The sequence below is a fragment of the Mus caroli genome, unplaced genomic scaffold (genome assembly GCF_978045245.1).
Source record: "Mus caroli unplaced genomic scaffold, Mus_caroli_1 scaffold_4, whole genome shotgun sequence".
Lineage (NCBI taxonomy): Eukaryota > Metazoa > Chordata > Mammalia > Rodentia > Muridae > Mus > Mus caroli.
In genome coordinates this window covers 107,163,741-107,181,922 of record NW_028227259.1, presented here as the reverse complement: position 1 = coordinate 107,181,922, position 18,182 = coordinate 107,163,741, and the positions used below count along the sequence as shown (strand labels likewise).

Here is an 18,182-nt window from a genome sequence, read left to right as displayed (position 1 = left end):
CAAGTCCATGAAATTCACTCAGGACTCCATGCATGTGACAATGTCTACAGGTTATGATGTCCAGACATCAGACTTGACACTCTTGCTGCATAAGTATAGGTAGTCATAAGTATAGGTAGTAGAGGCTCCGGGAATGGAAAGGAAACCTTTAGGGAATTAAAAAAGGCTTTGGGTACAATCACTCTGAAAGATGCACCAGTGGCCAAACAGACCTTGCTCAAACTTGGTGTGCATCTTTCTGTCTTGTCATCTCTGTACAAAAGTTTTATGAACTTTTAAGACTATTTTGAGTAAATGTGGTAGAGAAATGTTCATCTTTTACTTTGGAATATGTGGATACCTTACAGAAGTGTATACAGACAGACAGACAGACAGACAGACAGACAGACAGACAGACACACACACACACACACACACAGAGAGAGAGAGAGAGAGAGAGAAAGAGAAAGAGAGAGAGAGCAAGCATACTAGGGATTCATACCAGTTGATAAATTAGTTATTGAACCAACAACTGTCTAGCGTCTGTTGAAGGAAAAACACCATAGGGAGGCCTGGTTCCCATTCTGACTGTTGATATTAGAGATGAGATTTATGTGAAGGACTGTTAAAAAAACACAATTTTTATTCTAAAAGATAAAACTTGTCAATTTTAGGAGACAGATGTCTCAGCATTACCTCCCACTCACATATTTTCAGATATTCTTTTGTGTGAGGCAACAGTGACATTGCTTAGAGACCGGGAGTGTCCCTGGAGGCACAGGTGCTTTGGTATGGACGATTGCACTTTAAGTGGCTTCAGCCATGACATGGGCTGCCCAATGGGTGGGTGGGTTCATTCATTTTTAAAAAACAAACAAAAGCTATAAAAAACTATTATGTATCTGAATATAAATTATGTAACTAGAAGCTGAAATTTTATGTACATACTTAGCTCCTTTATATAATACAACATATGTTTTTGTTACATGATAATATAAAACTAGTTTATTGAAAACTCACTATCACCAGGCAACATGGAAAGAACATCAGAAATACAATATTGAAATCTTTAAAATTCTACACAATAAGTGCTTTTTAGTACTAGCACTTTAAAGGATGAAAATAATGTTTAAAGAGGTGAAGATGGCTGAGGTGTCACAGTAGTAAAGTGTTGGGCTCAGTTCTGAAGCATCAAGAAGGGACTCTGCCAGAGACACTGTAGTGACCACCCAACGTAGAAAAAAGAAATTCCCACTAAGTTCTAGATAGCTCCTTGGCAGAAAGCCCTTTCCAAACATTTGCAGATAAGCAGCAATCACACAGGGGCTTCTGCATTACTTACCTGCCTTTCTTTAACTCTTCTGTACCACATACACACACACACACACACACACAGAGTATACACACACAGAGTACATACACACACACACAGTACATACACACACAGTACACACAGTACATACACACACTCACACACACAGAGTACATACACACACAGAGTACACACACACACACAGTACACACACACGCACTCACACACACAGTACATACACACACACAGAGGCACACAGATACATCATGCATACACATGAAAGCACGTACACACTATGCTAACACACTGCACATAACATGACCTACTACAAACATATACTACACAGACACATTATATATATTCACACATGTACATACTACACATACACCCTATATACACTGTACAGAAAACATTTTCATACTATACATTCTATACATTCACCCTTGCAGAATACAGATGTGCACACAAACCACACACACCACCCAGAGTCGTGCACTACACACACGCACGCGCGCACCCCCCACACACGATATACACAGTGCACTTATAATACACATACTGCATACAAACACATTCCCACACAAAAAAGCAGATACACAAATATACTCAGGCACATACACACTCAACACACATGCACGCTCCGCACACAGTTGGGTCACTTGAGACACTGTGATAAGAATACCTGCAAGTTAAATATAAAACATCTTTCCGTAACTCTTTCTGTGCGCTCTCTCTCTCCCTCTCCCTCTCCCTCTCCCTCTCCCTCTCCCTCTCCCTCTCCCTCTCCCTCTCCCTCTCCCTCTCCCTCTCCCTCTCCCTCTCTCTCTCCCTCTCCCCCCCCCCCTCTCCTCCCCCTCCCTTTCCCCCCTCTCTCCTCTCTCTTCCCCTTTCTTTCTTTTACTCAAAGATTCTTATTACTGCCTCTTGGGAGGCAGTGACTATCAGATGCTTTTAACACGCCTTGGCAGACACACAACCGTTTGTTCTCTTTCCCTGGTACTTTTGCATGGCACTTGCCTTCCTGAAATGGAAACAAACACATTGGCTCCCTGCGTGCAATCCTCTTCTTCGAAGTTCTAACCTTTTAGGGGCTAAGCAATGGACACCTTGGGTTTCACCCTGGTGAGATTTTGACAATGGAAAGAGCCTCCTGAGGAACTCTTTCAGGACACTGCCAAATTACTCCATGTAATTTGGAGCATGAGCGGAACAAAGCCAAGCAGTGCTGTGACGCCCCGCCCCTTCCCCTTTGCTCCATGCCCCCACATCCTGTATTCTTGCTCAGCCTGCCTCTGACTTTGTGTAGGACCTAGCAGATGCAGCCCCACAAGGGAGGGCGTGCCCCTTTCTTGCTCCTCCCTTCCCCAGCCTCCTTTCCCTGAGCCCAGGCTCTGCCTTCCTGATTTCAATTCTGGATGATAACTGGCAATAGCAGGGGAGACCAATGTAATTGACCCTCGCATTCCAGGTTTCTTTTGATTTTCAGTCTCCAAAGTGTTTGCTCTTTAATCTTGTTTATTTCATGTTGAACAGTCCTATTTGAATAGCCAGCACTTCTAGCATTACAAAGGCCCCATATTTATGGAACAGGAAAAAGACTTTCCAGCTCAGAACCCTGTTCCTTTGATAGGATTCAATGACGGAGCCCCGCACAGTCCAAAACATTCATTCTCCAACAGAAATGTCTGCTCCTGGAAATGTATTCATATTTATAAACAAGCATAAATGCTTTTTTCAAAAAAGAAATTTTCTTCTAGGGTGCTAGCTGCTAGCTTTTCTCCCTTTCCCTTTCCTTTTTTAGATATGGTACACAAAAGAATAAAAAGGAAAATGATTTACATGTCTCCCATATTAACAGAGTCTAGGATAATTTTCAATACAAATCACCCAGATTCCAGCAGATGAATGCAAATTAGATCTTTTAAATCAGAAGTGAGAGAAAGCACTGAATTATAATTGCAAAGCAATATAATCAGGCACCAGTAGCTTTCAGGTGGCTTTGTTGGTTCAGCTCTCCAGCAGGGTAGGGCTGGGTACTCTGAACCCATTTCTATCTCCAAGCACCGCTGGTCAGGGACAGGCCTCTCCTTCATCCAGGGAAGCCTAGTTGATGGCTCCACGGTGCAAAGTGGCCTTGAGGTTTTATTTATGTTTTGATCTATTTCGTGTTTATCTTCACTTCGTTTTCGTTTTTTCAGTTGACTTGTGGTCAGTAGGGTGCATCATGGGAGAAATGGTAAAAGGCGCAGTGCTGTTCCCGGGCACTGATCGTATCCTTCCCAGTGGCCCCTGCGCTCTGTGTGCCCTTGTTGATTTATTCTCTTTGTTTCCAATGCAAGATGGCTGAAGATCTCCACTCATGGTCCCCGGAGAATTTCTGTGAGATCAAATGTCAAGTCTTTGTGAGCTTGCTTCCTGGTAGAATAACCTGGTGTTCCAGCAGGTCCTTCCGTGAACGAGACCGTAGGAGAACGGGACCTTGTATCACAGGCTCTGCCTTACTTCAGTCCTTCCAAGCCTAGAGACTCCTTTATCATTGTTTGTAGAGATTGCAAAAACGAAGACATGTATGGAGCCAGATAATAAACGGCCAAGCCAGTGTTCACACTGAGGCTTTATAGTTTCACATCCTAAGGAGTATTCATTTAGCACAGAGATCCTTAGAAGGTTCACCCACATATGATTTGCTTGATTTAACACAGGTCCGCCCTTATCAACCTCCTTTCAAACACTGAGTCTTATTCACTTCGTGTATATGAAGAGAAATTTCTCCAAACACGCTCTTATGTTCTCCATATCATTAACAAGTAATATTCAAAACCTCATTGATTAGCAGTGATTAAATAGACACGCAGAGAAGTCATTCCAATCACTGAGACGTGAAAGCCATCCTCTCTAAAGTAGCAGCTAACTGACAGGAGTCCCGAGGTCCCAGGGCGGACATGGCTACCAAGGAACTTTTAGATACCTACTCCTTGAAGTCAGTGAAATTACCACTGGATTTGATCATGTATAATAATCTTCTGTTTTCGTGGGGGGGGCAGTGAACTGAAATGCTAACTATTAAAAACCAGTTTTGACTATGATTTTGGGCTAATGTCTAATTAGGTAAGTCTGATGACTGTCGTCATATGATTATCCACTGGCTTTAAACTTCTAATTCCTCTTACAGATCTTTCCATCTCTATGATACTTCATACAAATGCAAGGATAACACAATACATTCGAGCGTGTGTATTTCATAAATAGTTACACATATGTATAGTATAACATTATAACGTCATACATATTTTCCTTAAGTCTAAAAAGAACAATGCAGAAAGTCACAAAGTGACCAGGGAAGGATAACCATGCCTACCTTTAGCTCTCACATGCTTGTGCATACAGAAGCACTCACACATGCACACATCACACATGTGTACACTCTCTCACACACACACCGATACTACAAACACAGCACACAAATGAACCACAAACAAGTAAAAGGGTCAAACTGTTTACTTTTGCTAAAACGCTTTTCTTTAAACTTAAAATATGACACTCTGACTTTAAAAATCTTTCTCCCTGTATTTCTATTTTGTTTCTACTCTTACATTTTATTAAACGGTATGTATACATTTACATATTAGTGCTAATGCAAATTATGTTTTGAAGATATGTTGGGTTTGATCAAACAAAATTACTTCAGATTTCTTAAAAAAGAAAAAAAACAGGAAAAGAAAGAGAGAAAGAGAGAGAGAGAGAGAAAGAAAGGAAGGAAGAAAGAAAACCCCCAAACTAGGATTTCTTTCATTCCTCATTAATTAACTACCTTTTTAAATTAACATCTGGGAATACATTTAAATTAGTCTGTATGCTCTTTGCTCTTCCAGAAACTCATTAGAGTTGAATTAGTGCCGATGAAATGAATGTTTGCCACCTGAAGATTAAACAGACTGTTTCCTTTGCCTGTTACAGCACATTGGAAGGTTCCCTAGCCACGCTGCTGAGCACAGCTCCGCATCATTAAAATCCTTTCTTGAGAGAAGCTGCTCAGGATTCCGGTTTAACCTGACTGTCAAAGCCCCTTTCGAGTGATTCTTAAGGCCACAGTAAAGTCATGAGGTCACATCGCGCAGACTTAGGCGGGGCTTTGGTATGGAGATTCTTTCTGAGTGTCCCAGGGACAAATTTGTAAATTTCTTTGGGGGAATCAATTAAGTGTGGTTCATTAATGATTTCAAGCACATGGATTTATTTTAAGTTAGTCTTTTAAATGCAAATTATAGCCACCGTCTATCATAGAGTTACCCTCTTAAAGAGGAAAATGTAACACTTACCTTAATAAGTATTTCTCATTATAAGTAACTTATTTGAGGAGAAAAATGACATCGAAATATAGTAGTTCAGGAGCGACTTTAAAATGGAGCTGGAGACAAGGAATCTATAAAATATATTTTGTTCATGTTGCTTTAAAAGTCAACAATCACCTCTACTGAAAGCATTCTCAAAATAAATTATTTCTAAAAGGCTTTTCATACCAGCTGTGCACATCATTTGCATATAATTAACTAGCAAGCAGGATTGGAATAAGACTTTCATAGTCTTTATATTACAAAAACACAACATATTGTTTTTAGAGAGAAATGTAAAATTTAGATGGTCATATAGTTCTTAAATTATAAATATTTCAAGAGTAGACTTTTAAAAGTATGTATTAAGTGAATCTTGTTCCATCATGATAGTTTTATCTCTGTTCAGATCAATGGAATTTAGCTCAGAGGTAGGACAGATGCCTCAGAGGGTAAGACCAGTCAGTGGCTGCTCTTATAGAGGACCTGGGTTCGGTTCCCAGGACTCACATCTGTCCATAACTCCAGGTCTAGAGAAACCAGGGGGAAGTTTTTCTTTTAGAATTGTTAATTTTCTTTTTGAGGTTATAATATAATTACATCATTTTTGCCTGGTCCTCTACACCCTTCAAACTTGCCCATGTACCCTCTTTGTTCATGGCCTTTGACATTAATTGTTATTACATACATACTTACATACATACACACACACATCTAAACACATACACAGTCTACAGTTGTCTGTACAATGTTATTTATATGTATGTTTTCAGGGCTGAACAATAGATAGTTGATAACCCCTTGGTATTCTGGGCTGAGAGTCAGGGATGCTTTCCTCCTGAAGTTTACATATAAAAAGATTTGCCAGCAGTTACTCTGGCATGTACTTTATCACAGGGTCTCCTGTAGCCCAGGGTAGCCATGAACTCACTAGTCAAAAGTCCATATGAATGCTTGATCCTCCTGTTTCCACTTTCCAGGGCTCACATCACAGGCCTGGCGTATATGGTGCTGGGTATTGAGCCCAGGGCCTGGACATGCCAGGCAAGCATTCTACTGCCTGAGCTACTTAACCCAGTCCTGTTTTCCTGACCTCATAAAAATTTGATTGTCCCTCTTAGCAATCCAGTGTACACAGAGTTTATACCCAGAAATGAATGTGGCCTTCAGAGATGTGTCCCAGGGCGCAGCACAGTGTCCTATGGCTCATATTAGATAGAGGCAGCTGCGGTCAAGAAAACGCTTTGCATTGGTGGTGCTTTTCACTAATGTGAAGGAGTCTTTAAGCATTGTAGTCTCTAAAATAGAGGTGTCAAACCTTTTTTTTTTTTTTAACTTTCACAATGCAGGTAAGACAGGCCAGTGTTTGTGAAGCCAGAGCAGTGCACCTGGAGAGGGGGAGCCATTGACATCAGAGAACGAATTCTGTCATGGGAAGTTAAGAACTAGCCCCCCAAAAGCCTATGTAGACATAGGGTCCCGAGGTTGAGGGGTCCCCGAGGTTAGCCTTCAATAGCTTAAAAAAACAAAACAAAGTATTGCTTCTGTAACATGTAATTAATACACTTTGGGAAACAAAGTCCCTGTCAAGTTTTGATTTGTAAAGGTAGGTTACAATAATAATTAGGTTTACAAAAGAAACCAGTTATAGTGAAAATGGCAGGCGTCCAACAGCAGGCTCTAGAGGTCTAGCTTGACTGACTCACTGAGTCTGGCTTATCACACTTCCTCTGTGCTCAGTCCTAAGGAACACTGCTAATGAATCGAATCCTAAACATTCCTTCATGTTTTATGGTACCAGAAACCGAGGGATATTTTTTGATACAAAAGAACATTTGAAAATGGAAGCTAATACCACTAAGAACTTTGCTCTCCCCCCCATGGTAGGCAACTAGTACTGAGCTTTGCAACCACCAGGCAAATGATTTACCTCCGCTTCAAACTAGAACGTTTCTAAATGAGTAAAACAACTCAAATAGCAACCAAGGGCATCCAGAACCCTCCTAAGTATGTGTGCCTCTACCCTGATCTTACGGATGTCCTCAAATGCCCTAAGAGTAAATTATATTAGGGAGAGTCATAATTACTAAAATAAGCAGGAGTCACTGCATAGTTTATGGGAGACGCTTCTGTGCTGTCCTTGGCGGGAGCTCACAGACAGCACAGCTCATAGTCGGATCCCTCCTCTGGATGGTACTCTTTTCTCCACAGGAGATCAGTCGTCCTAACTGCCACGCCCCAATCTATAAGACCATGAAGTGTGACATGAACAGGAATTTCCCTCTCTGATCAGTTTTCTCTCTGATTAGTCTCTGACCAGGACTAATTTCCAGGGACTGGCCTGTTAAGTGTCTCATGAGCAAGAGATCTGGATCTTTTCAAGAATTTGAACTTGCCATGTATGATAAAAATGGAATCATAGCAAAGCCTCTTACATCTGGGGTTAGTAAGTGTCTGGAGAGGTTAGTATAGTCTGGAGTTGTGTTTGTCAAAATGGAGTTCAAGGATTGCCTGGGTAGCAATTGTCATTGGGTTTTTTTTTTTTTCTGTGATAATCAACCGCAGACCTAAGTACCTAGAATCCTATAGTTAAGTGGTACATGTGGGGGCTATGGGGAGGGAGGTCTGGGTTCTTGTAAGTTTTCTACATTATGGATATTTGAGTTTGTGAACATAGTCTCATGCCATGATTCAGAATACACAGCACATGTGCTCTGTGTCCTTATTGCTCATTCCCTGGAAACCTTGCTAGAACAAAGATACAGAGCCACACCCAACACCGGGCCTACATAGCAGCTCTTTGGAGATAAAGTGGCATTGTCTGGAATGATCCAGTATAGATGACGTGGGCAGAAGTGCCGTCTTTAGTTACCTAGCAAAGAACTGGGAAAAAAATGCTGATCTTCTTGAAGTTGCAAATGGAGTTCTGTGACATTTTCATACTAAACATTGAATAGCAGGCCCACGGTAGTGACTCATTAGGCATGCCAATATCAGTGCTAGAAATCACATGCTTAGCAACAGGATAATTGAAGACAGAAGAAAATAAAACAGAAATTCAAACTGCATGCTAGGTGGAAATCCCTAGAGAGTTTCTGAAGCTTAAAATGGCAAGGCATAAATGTCATTCATAATTATAACCCAAATACCCAGAAAACAAAAGGTATGAATGTCCATCAGTGCATTCACTGGGGAAGTTTCTTTGAAAGTTCGCCAATCAGAAACCCCAAAGGCAAGTGTCACACTTAGATCTGAGGTCTCCTCCTAACAGAAAAGTTTGCAGCCTTCTGTCTGAAGCAGCTCACCCCTTCTCCTCTCCCTGTTCTTTGCTCCATTCTCCTAGGATGGTATCATTCATGGACGTCCTCAGCAACGATCAAGCTCCTTTGCCACTTTTCTTTTCTACTCTCAAGAGCAAAAGATTTGCAATGCCGCTCCATGCAATCTTCAGTGAACTTAGATTTTGATGAAGAAATTTGCTGCTGTAACTTTTATTAAGTGTTCTTTCCCCATTAGTCCTCAAGGCCTTTGATAATGTGTCTCTGGTGACACTTTCTGAGACCATAGATCTTAAATGTAGAAGTATATAGATTTACTACTATTTTCATGACTGTGCAGGACAGGTTAGTCTACTGTGTTTAATTCCTTGTTCTGTGCAGCATGAAGATGTTCTAATGCTGATAAGTTTTTTCATGAAAATAATTTTAGCAATTCATTCTTAAAGGCTACATTATATGATGTCAGAGTCTAGCAAATACCTTATAAATTCTTATATGTTTTAAAGTACAAAAATCTGATAATTTTTCTTTATACTTTCACCTTATTCTTCTTTAAAATGTATAAGACAACAATGTTAGTGTAAAGGTGTTGATATGAAAGACTGAGACAGGCACATGGGAGATGTTCTCTGAGGAATATGCACCAAGAAAATCACATCATGAACTCTAGACCAAAGTGAGGCAGTTCTCTCTACCACATCAGCTCCAGATGGTCTGTGTTCTTCACCAACACTGACTTGAACATAAGGAAAAGAGTCCTCATGACTTAGACATCCAGACATTTATAGGACTAAAGGGTTAGAAATGGGTGTGTTAAAAGAAAGGTACATTTTTTAAAGAGGGGTGTACCCAGTATTTGCTGCAAGAATATTTAATGACCTCACTGATAATAGTTTTAATTGTTCAAATGTCTCCAGGGTCCAAGATGATGCTTCATTTAAAAGCACTCTCAGGTAGAAAAGAGCACTCAGTGCTTTTAGAGACTCGAAGTATTCCTTAGATTCTAGGACATGTGACTCTTAGATTTTTACCAAGAATAATAGAGAATTGCCTCAGGGTTGACTCTTTGGGAACATTTGATTATGAACAGGGTGTGGCCAACCCAGTCTTAGAGTCCCAGAGCTTTTGAAGAGGAGGAAGTCAGGAAGTCAGGGGTCAGAGCCACACTACAAGTCTGAAACAGAACTGAGCTACATAAAAATATCCTACAAAAAGAAAAGCAAGCAAAAAGACATTTAATTCTATGTTGAAGAATTTTATGAAATACTTTCTTGACTCTAGTTAAATGAAATTAGAATAAAATAATGGGTTGATGATATTTTGCCAAACTTGTTAATTGGCTTCTTTGTAGAAATCTAGGAACATCTTTACCTCTTTACCTTTGCCATACTCTTTGAAATTCACATCAAGTTTGAGTAATGAGTCAATGACAGTTTGATGGAGCATGGCAATCCAATTGCACTAGAGAGATGGCCTCCTTTCGTGTTTCCAGTGACAACTGAGCTAAGTACTGAGTTCTATAGCTATCTTTCTATCTATAAATCATCTATCTATGTCTATCTCTTACCTATCTATCTATGATACATCTATCATCTATCTATCATGTGTATGTATGTATGTATGTATGTATGTATGTATGTATGTATGTATCTATCTATCTATCTATCTATCTATCTATCTATCTATCTATCTATGTACTTACAGCTTATATATAGCCATAGACTTGACATGAGTTTTTGCATGAGAGTGACTAACCTTTTAAAGTGACTTAATGTCTTTATTTCTAACAATTCTACTCTACTTGGGTAATCTCAGGCACACAATGATATCAGTGAAGTTCACTGATGCTTGTCCTTGGTTCACCCACTGTTGTCACACCAGGGAATGTATCTCTGGTTTTCCCACATGCGTTTCTTGTCCTGGTAGTCCACCGCAATTTTAATTTTTATTATAATAACTGAGTTTTATTCATCCAAGTTGTAAGGGAGATAGAAATTTGCAAATTAGCCTGGCTTTATCTTTGTTTGAGTGTCTACCATTTGCAGTTCATATTCATGTTAAATGTGGTTTCTTTTGTCTCTGTCAGGACAGTCTGCCTTTTTAGACTCAACTCTTGAATAGCTAATTAGTTAGTATTATGGTAACGTTCTTTGAAGAGCCTTGTGTTACTTTAGTGAGAAGGAATTGATGGTACAGGAAGTAGCTATAGAAAAATAAAGGGGGCAGGAGAAGTCTCTGCTCATGGTTCTGGGATAAATGCAAATCTTCAAGTCCCAGTTGTATTTGAAATCAGCTTTGGGCTGATCTTTTAGAGCTTGCATTGTTTATCTTTCTCAAGGCTATGAGACATCAAATATTAATGAGAAAGAAAAAAAGAACATCTGAGTTAGTTCCATGAAGCTGGGAAGGAAGGAAGGAAGGAAGGAAGGGATGTGAAGCTGCTCACTTAGTGCTAAGTTACAGGTAGACCGAGTGACAACTGTGATAGAGTGTCTGTGACAAAGTGACTGTGACAGAGTGACTACAGAGTGACTGAGAGAGTGACTGAGATAGAGTGACTACAGAGTGACTGTGGAAGACAGAGTGGTCACAGACAGAGTGACCACAGAGTGACCACAGACAGAGTGACCACAGACTGTGACCACAGGCAGAGTAACTGTGACAGAATAACTACAGACAGAGTGACCACAGACAGAGGTGACCACAAACAGAGTGACTACAGGTAGAGTAACTGTGACAGAGTGACCACAGACAGAGTGACCACAGACATAGTGACCACAGGCAGAGTGGCCACAGGCAGAGTGGCCACAGACACAGTGACCACAGGCAGAGTGGCCACAGGCAGAGTGACCACAGGGAGAGTGACTGTGACAGAATGACTACAGACAGAGTAACTACAGGCAGAGTAACTACAGACAGACTGACAGTGACAGACACAGTGACTATGACAGACAGAATGACTGAGATAGATTGATTGTGATAGAGTGACAGTGACAGACACAGTGACTGTGACAGAGAGAATGACTGTTATAGACAGAATGACTGCGATAGATTGATTGTGGTAGAGTGACAGTGACAGACACAGTGACTACAGAGTGTCTACAGACAGAATGACTACAGAGTGACGGTGATAGACTGACTGTGACAGACAGTTACTGTGACAGACAGAATGACTCTGGTGACCTAAAAGTCTTGCATGCTTCAAACAGCCTTTGAGAAAAAACAATATAAATGTCACAAATATATAATAAATCTTTGGGAAATCAGAAATTTGAAGTCTTCAAATGTATACATGTATCTATCAAAACTTTACAATGTATTCCACAAATAGATACAGTTTTTGTTTCTCCATTAGAAAAGGGACAGCCAAACAAAGCACTGTGAAGGCCCCAGGTGTGATGCTTATAGGTACCAAACACTAAGTGTTAATGAACTTTTCCCACTTTCAGAAAAAGAACTAAAATATTAAAGCCTATTTAGGGAAATATAAATAAATATTACTTAAAACATTTATTTGCTTGCTATTCTAAAAATAAAAACGATCAAGGTAACTTTAGGATAAAAATCCCATGATCAAGTGAGATCATTTTAATTCTAAATTACATTTCAGTAAAGTCTTACATTGATTGAATCTTTTAATCTTTACAAACAGGAGAGAATTTTGTCACCCATCCTTGTATATTTTACCCTAAACCACATGATTAGATATGTGAATATGTTCTTTTACATTTGAATAATATTTTATTTTTATATAGCAAAGACTACTTCATCTTTCTTGCATTTGTTAAACAATAGTAGTTTTCTAAAAGCACACAAGTCCCAAAATTTGGCCTAAAATTCCAAGAGGACTCCCAGGCTGTGAACTTTGATTTCACCTGTGTTGCTTAGTAAACTTCCAGCTGTGCTGATGGGTCTTAGGTGACAGGCAGGGAAAGGTGAGAGTTCTTGGTCTGCACCTCTTTTTTCCCTTAACTATTTCCTTCCCAGATATTGACCAGTGGAACAAAGTCATCGAGCAGCTAGGAACTCCGTGTCCAGAGTTCATGAAGAAATTGCAGCCCACAGTCAGAAACTATGTGGAGAATCGGCCCAAGTACGCAGGACTCACCTTCCCCAAGCTCTTTCCAGATTCCCTCTTCCCAGCGGATTCTGAGCACAATAAACTTAAAGGTGAGGGGCTGCGCCCAGATGCTCACGTTCTGGAGGCCTTGCCTGGGCTTGCACTGAGGGATGTCCGATAATAATCTTTCTTGGTTAACTCTTTCAGCAAGGGTATTTAGAATCTTGAAATCATTTGTTTTTTTGAAATGTAAATTTTAAAAGGTCGGTGAACTGTACTTCGAAAACATTTTTTATGCTTTTTAGTTCCTAGAAAGTACACTTCTCAAGTAGCGCCACTCCCTGATGCCTAAATGTTCAAATATATAGGCCTATGGAGGACACTCTTACTCAAACCACCACAGTAGAGAAAAATAATCTGTTCCTGTGGTGTAACGCTGTGGACACAGCAAACCCCTCACTGAGCTAATTAATGTCGGTGAAAGTGCTTGCAGGCTAACTATTCAGAATATACTCTGTGATATAAGTCCAACTTTCTAGAGTTGAGTTATGTCATTTTTGTACGTTATGACTTACTTAACATATTTATGATTCTAAGACTAACACACAGATGAAGTATGACAACACGCAAACGGTCAATGGAGCATTCGTTCTGATTCTAGGAAGGCAGCATGTTTATCCGAAGGTGCAAGCCACCTTGCTGAACGCATTTCTCTCTGTTGACTGCATATGGTACTGATGATGGCTTCTAGGAAATGAGCGGATGTCGGCAAAGTTCATTTTCCCATCCAAGGGAGCATTCCATGCCATGCCCTTTCTAAGAAGAGAAATACAGATGGTCTTGAGAGCAGATTCTAAGAGTGCAGGCTACAGGAATCTGAGGATAAAGTCAGCTACACATCAAAAGAACCTTTTAACTAAGGAGATGAATAAGCAACTGTGTTGGGCTGGTAGACCACTGGTCAAAAAAAAAAACCCTTAAGACTGGAAATAGTATGTGAGTCTTTGTGCACTTTTGTGAATCTCATGACCGTCAAAGTTTTTTTTTTTTTAATTAGGTATTTTCCTCAATTACATTTCCAATGCTATCCAAAAAGTCCCCAATACACTCCCCCCCAGTCCCCCCCCCCCCACCCCTTGGCCCTGGCATTCCCCTGTACTGGGGCATATAAAGTTTGCAAGTCCAATGGGCCTCTCTTTCCAGTGATGGCCGACTAGGCCATCTTTTGATACAAATGCAGCTAGAGTCAAGAGCTCTGGACCTTCAAAGTTTTATGTGGAGAGAGTGATAATCAATGAAGAAAAATATTTATCAGAAAAAAAGGGGCCAAAAGACACAAAATATCCTTTAGTGAATGCCTTTTATATTACGATAAAACATAAACCACAGAAAGTAGTCATAGATACATAAGTAAGCAGTTTACTACATCCGAGCTGTTCTATTAGCAAAATTAAGTGAAAATACTTGAAAATATGGAATAAGTGAATCATATATAAGAGTGGATAGTGGGAGAAAAAGCCACCAATAATCATAGGGGTGTCCTCTATGAGAATGGTTGATATTTCCTAACTTTTGTTTATGCTATTTCTATACTTACATTATTGCTAAATTTTATAAGTAATATAGTTACCTTAATCTGAACATGTAATACAATGATGTCCATATTAAATTATTTTAATAAAAAATATATCTTCTTGTGAACATTTCCCCTGTAAACATCTTATTATACTACAAATGAACGTGTGAACCCACTATGGAATGCATGCGATGTCTTTCAGAAGAGAATAAAACACATTGGGGCGCTAAATTTGTCAATAGCTAAACAGGCCCCCATTTCCTCCTTTATTATGTACATTAGCCCATTTAGTTCTAATCTTTTATGTCAGTTACCATGAAGCACTGTCATTACATAGAAATATTCCAAATTGCTAAGCCAATTGAGGTTTTACTCTCTTGAACCAGGAGTTTTACTATGTGTTTGGAACACACAGAGTTATTTTTTTCCTGTTAACACTTTCAGATAACTTGAGTAATAATGGTTGTTTGAGGTATTCCTTATTCCTGCACTCAATGTAAAATTTCACGTCCTTTAGAAATTAAACATTAATGTGACCTCAGGGCTAGGTTTTCAACTGAGATGGTGAAGTGCTTGTTTGTAAGCACAGGGACTTTGGTTTGATTCTCAGACGCCATGTAACAAAAGATGCGGCGTGATCCTGTACTTGAGGTCATGCCAGCGTTGAGGAGGATTGAGCATGCGCTTGTGGTCATGCCAGCGTTGAGGAGGACTGAGCATGCGCTTGTAGTCATGCCAGGGTTGAGGAGGACTGAGCATGCGCTTGTGGTCATGCCAGCGTTAAGGAGGACTGAGCATGCGCTTGTGGTCATGCCAGTGTTGAGGAGGACTGAGCATGCGCTTGTGGTCATGCCAGTGCTGAGGAGGACTGAGCATGCGCTTGTGGTCATGCCAGTGCTGAGGAGGACTGAGCATGCGCTTGTGATCATGCCAGTGTTGAGGAGGACTGAGCATGCGCTTGTGGTCATGCCAGTGTTGAGGAGGACTGAGCATGCGCTTGTGGTCATGCCAGTGCTGAGGAGGACTGAGCATGCGCTTGTGGTCATGCCAGTGCTGAGGAGGACTGAGCATGCGCTTGTGATCATGCCAGTGTTGAGGACTGAGCATGCGCTTGTGGTCATGCCAGTGTTGAGGAGGACTGAGCATGCGCTTGTGGTCAGCCCAGTGTTGAGGAGGACTGAGCATGCGCTTGTGGTCAGCCCAGTGTTGAGGAGGTGCGGGCAGGTCAGCCAGACAAAAGTTCCAGGCCTGTCTCAACAGATAAATAAAAGAGGTCTATAGTGCTTGGAGAACAGTACCCAAGGTTGTGCTCTGACTTTCACACTTGTGTGCCTGCGCACACATGTGAGAGAACACAGACGCAAACATGTTTCAAACACAAAAATGGATGTGACTTCAAAAAATAGTGCTATTGAACGAATGTGCTTGCTGTCACCGCCTGTTTGTATCACTGACCCTGCCCCAGCCATACAATTCACCGTGCCACCTTGTACATGATATGGAGAGTTTTCTTAGCCACTACCTGATTCTACCAAGTCGTGTTTCTAATTCATTCTAATGAACACAGAATGTTAAAACAAAACTCAGGAGTTAAAGGATGTCATTTTTATCACACTCAGCTTGCTTTTACACATCAGGGACATATGGGCCACACTGGCATGCAAGTCAGTTTGAACTTTACTTAAATTCTGCTGATCTGCATTGTGTATGAGAACATGGAAGCACACTGATCGATTTCCCACACCCACCCCTACGTATGAATTGTGCATTTCCACAGATTGCCACACCCTAATCCCATCCATCTGGCATCCTTACAGATGGGCCACACCAGTTCCTTTAACTATTTAAACTTCGTGGAGGGTAAATGCTATTTATAATTCTTACAGAATAATCATACTCAAATATTTGTAATGTATAATCCTCAAAGAGCTCTCAAAATGATAACTTAGATTTTGAGATTAAAAAAAATTAAAAGCTTCATTTCTTTTTATAGCGTGTGACTCTATTAGGATGACAGTGGCTGTTTTCAGTTTGTTCTCCAGACAATAAACACCCTTGCCAAGAATGAGAAGCTTAGGAGTCACTCTTTTCACTTGTCATTTCAGCCAGCCAAGCCAGGGATTTGTTGTCTAAGATGTTAGTGATTGACCCAGCGAAGAGGATATCGGTGGACGACGCACTGCAGCATCCGTACATCAACGTTTGGTACGACCCGGCTGAAGTGGAGGCGGTAAGCCATCAGCCACAAACCACCCATAGCAAGTGCTGAAAACAGTTAAACTCACACAAAAAGGAGCCCACACAAGCCGTTTGCCATCCCCACATCAAAGGCTATCCCGTGATGCTCTCTTCTTCAACACGAGGATTTTAACTTCATTTCTTTCCCAGACCTCCTTTGAATGGGATGTGTTCCGATGCCATTTCTTACAGTTCACACGTAGGTCTCCCCCAGGGTGTTTAGCTGTCAACCTCTCCCGATGCAGACTTCATGGGAGAAAAGGGTTCACTGCTTGATGCTACCTCACTTTTATTTTCTTTATGGCGCATCGACATTGACACCATAAGGTATTTAAGGATATTTCTGTAATGGAGCTTTTCCTAGGATACCGGTGGCTTAGCAACTACATGAACAACACACAAGAAAGTAGATATTTCAAATGGGTCCTTATTTTCTAGTTTGATTCTAACTAATACAGTATAGTATGTCTCTGGTCTTCCACCTACGTAAGGTTTATAGGTTGTAGAAGCTTAACTCCTCGCTTTACAAGTATTTCCAAGCACCTATTACCTTCTCTGTGAGTGTTTTCTCTCTGTGAGTGTGTTCGTCCATGTTTATTTCAGCTTCTGTGGGGAGCTGCCCCATAGGTGCTGCCCGTGTGCGGGAGGCTCTGCAGACCTCCTGATGAGAAGTTTCTTTCTGTGACGTTTGTCAGCGTATCTATCAGCACTATTGCCTTTTCTTGAAAAAGGCAACATGTCCTTAAAGTATTTGAACACTGGTGGTAGCTCCTGTCACTGATGCGATACTCCAGCTTTGTAGTTGAATTTACTCGGCATCATCCAATGATTTGCCTTTAATCTTCTCTGTGCTGCAAGGCATTCTTGCTTAAAGACAGACTTGCTTTGCTCAAATCTCTTCTTCTCTGCACTGTATGTGTTTTCTGGAGCCGACGATGCTTAGTTCAACCCTGCCCAATTCTTATTTCTTACTTATCCTTTCTTTGTGTATGTGAGAAGCAAGTGGTTAGTGTTCAAAGTTTACAGGAGATCCTCGTCCTGACTCCCCCAGCTGCACAAAGGGGCCTTTACTATCTTGTGGGATGGTTTTCTTAAATTTTGTCCACCTGAAAAGTTCTACCATGATGTTGGTGTCTCAATTTGCTTCAGGCTTATTTTAGTCACCTGGTTTGATTTTTTTATAAAATACAATCCTTCCAGTGAAATACATTAGAGTTTCTAATGTTCTTAATACTAGTCTATATTCTCAAGACTCAAATATAGATTCTTGCCTTGTCTTTCATACGCTGTAAAAACTTTTAAAGAGATTCAGAGAGTAGAAAGTGCAAAAGAGAAATAAGTATATGAATAAATATATTTAAAATTAGGTGGTATGGATTTTTTTTTCTGATAAAATTTAAGAAAATGT

General features: G+C 40.5%; 1 protein-coding gene across 4 annotated transcripts in view; it reads left to right on the top strand.

The window, feature by feature from the left end:
- Nucleotides 1-18,182, top strand: part of Mapk10 (mitogen-activated protein kinase 10) — a 313,083-nt gene that overhangs the window by 238,947 nt on the left and 55,954 nt on the right. For all 4 annotated transcript variants that reach the window (XM_085836936.1, XM_021162159.3, XM_021162158.3 and 1 more), the window contains 2 exons: nucleotides 12,888-13,070; nucleotides 16,642-16,766. In XM_085836936.1, coding sequence (XP_085693062.1) covers nucleotides 12,888-13,070; nucleotides 16,642-16,766 — 308 coding nt within the window. The remainder of the gene's footprint in view (nucleotides 1-12,887; nucleotides 13,071-16,641; nucleotides 16,767-18,182) is intronic.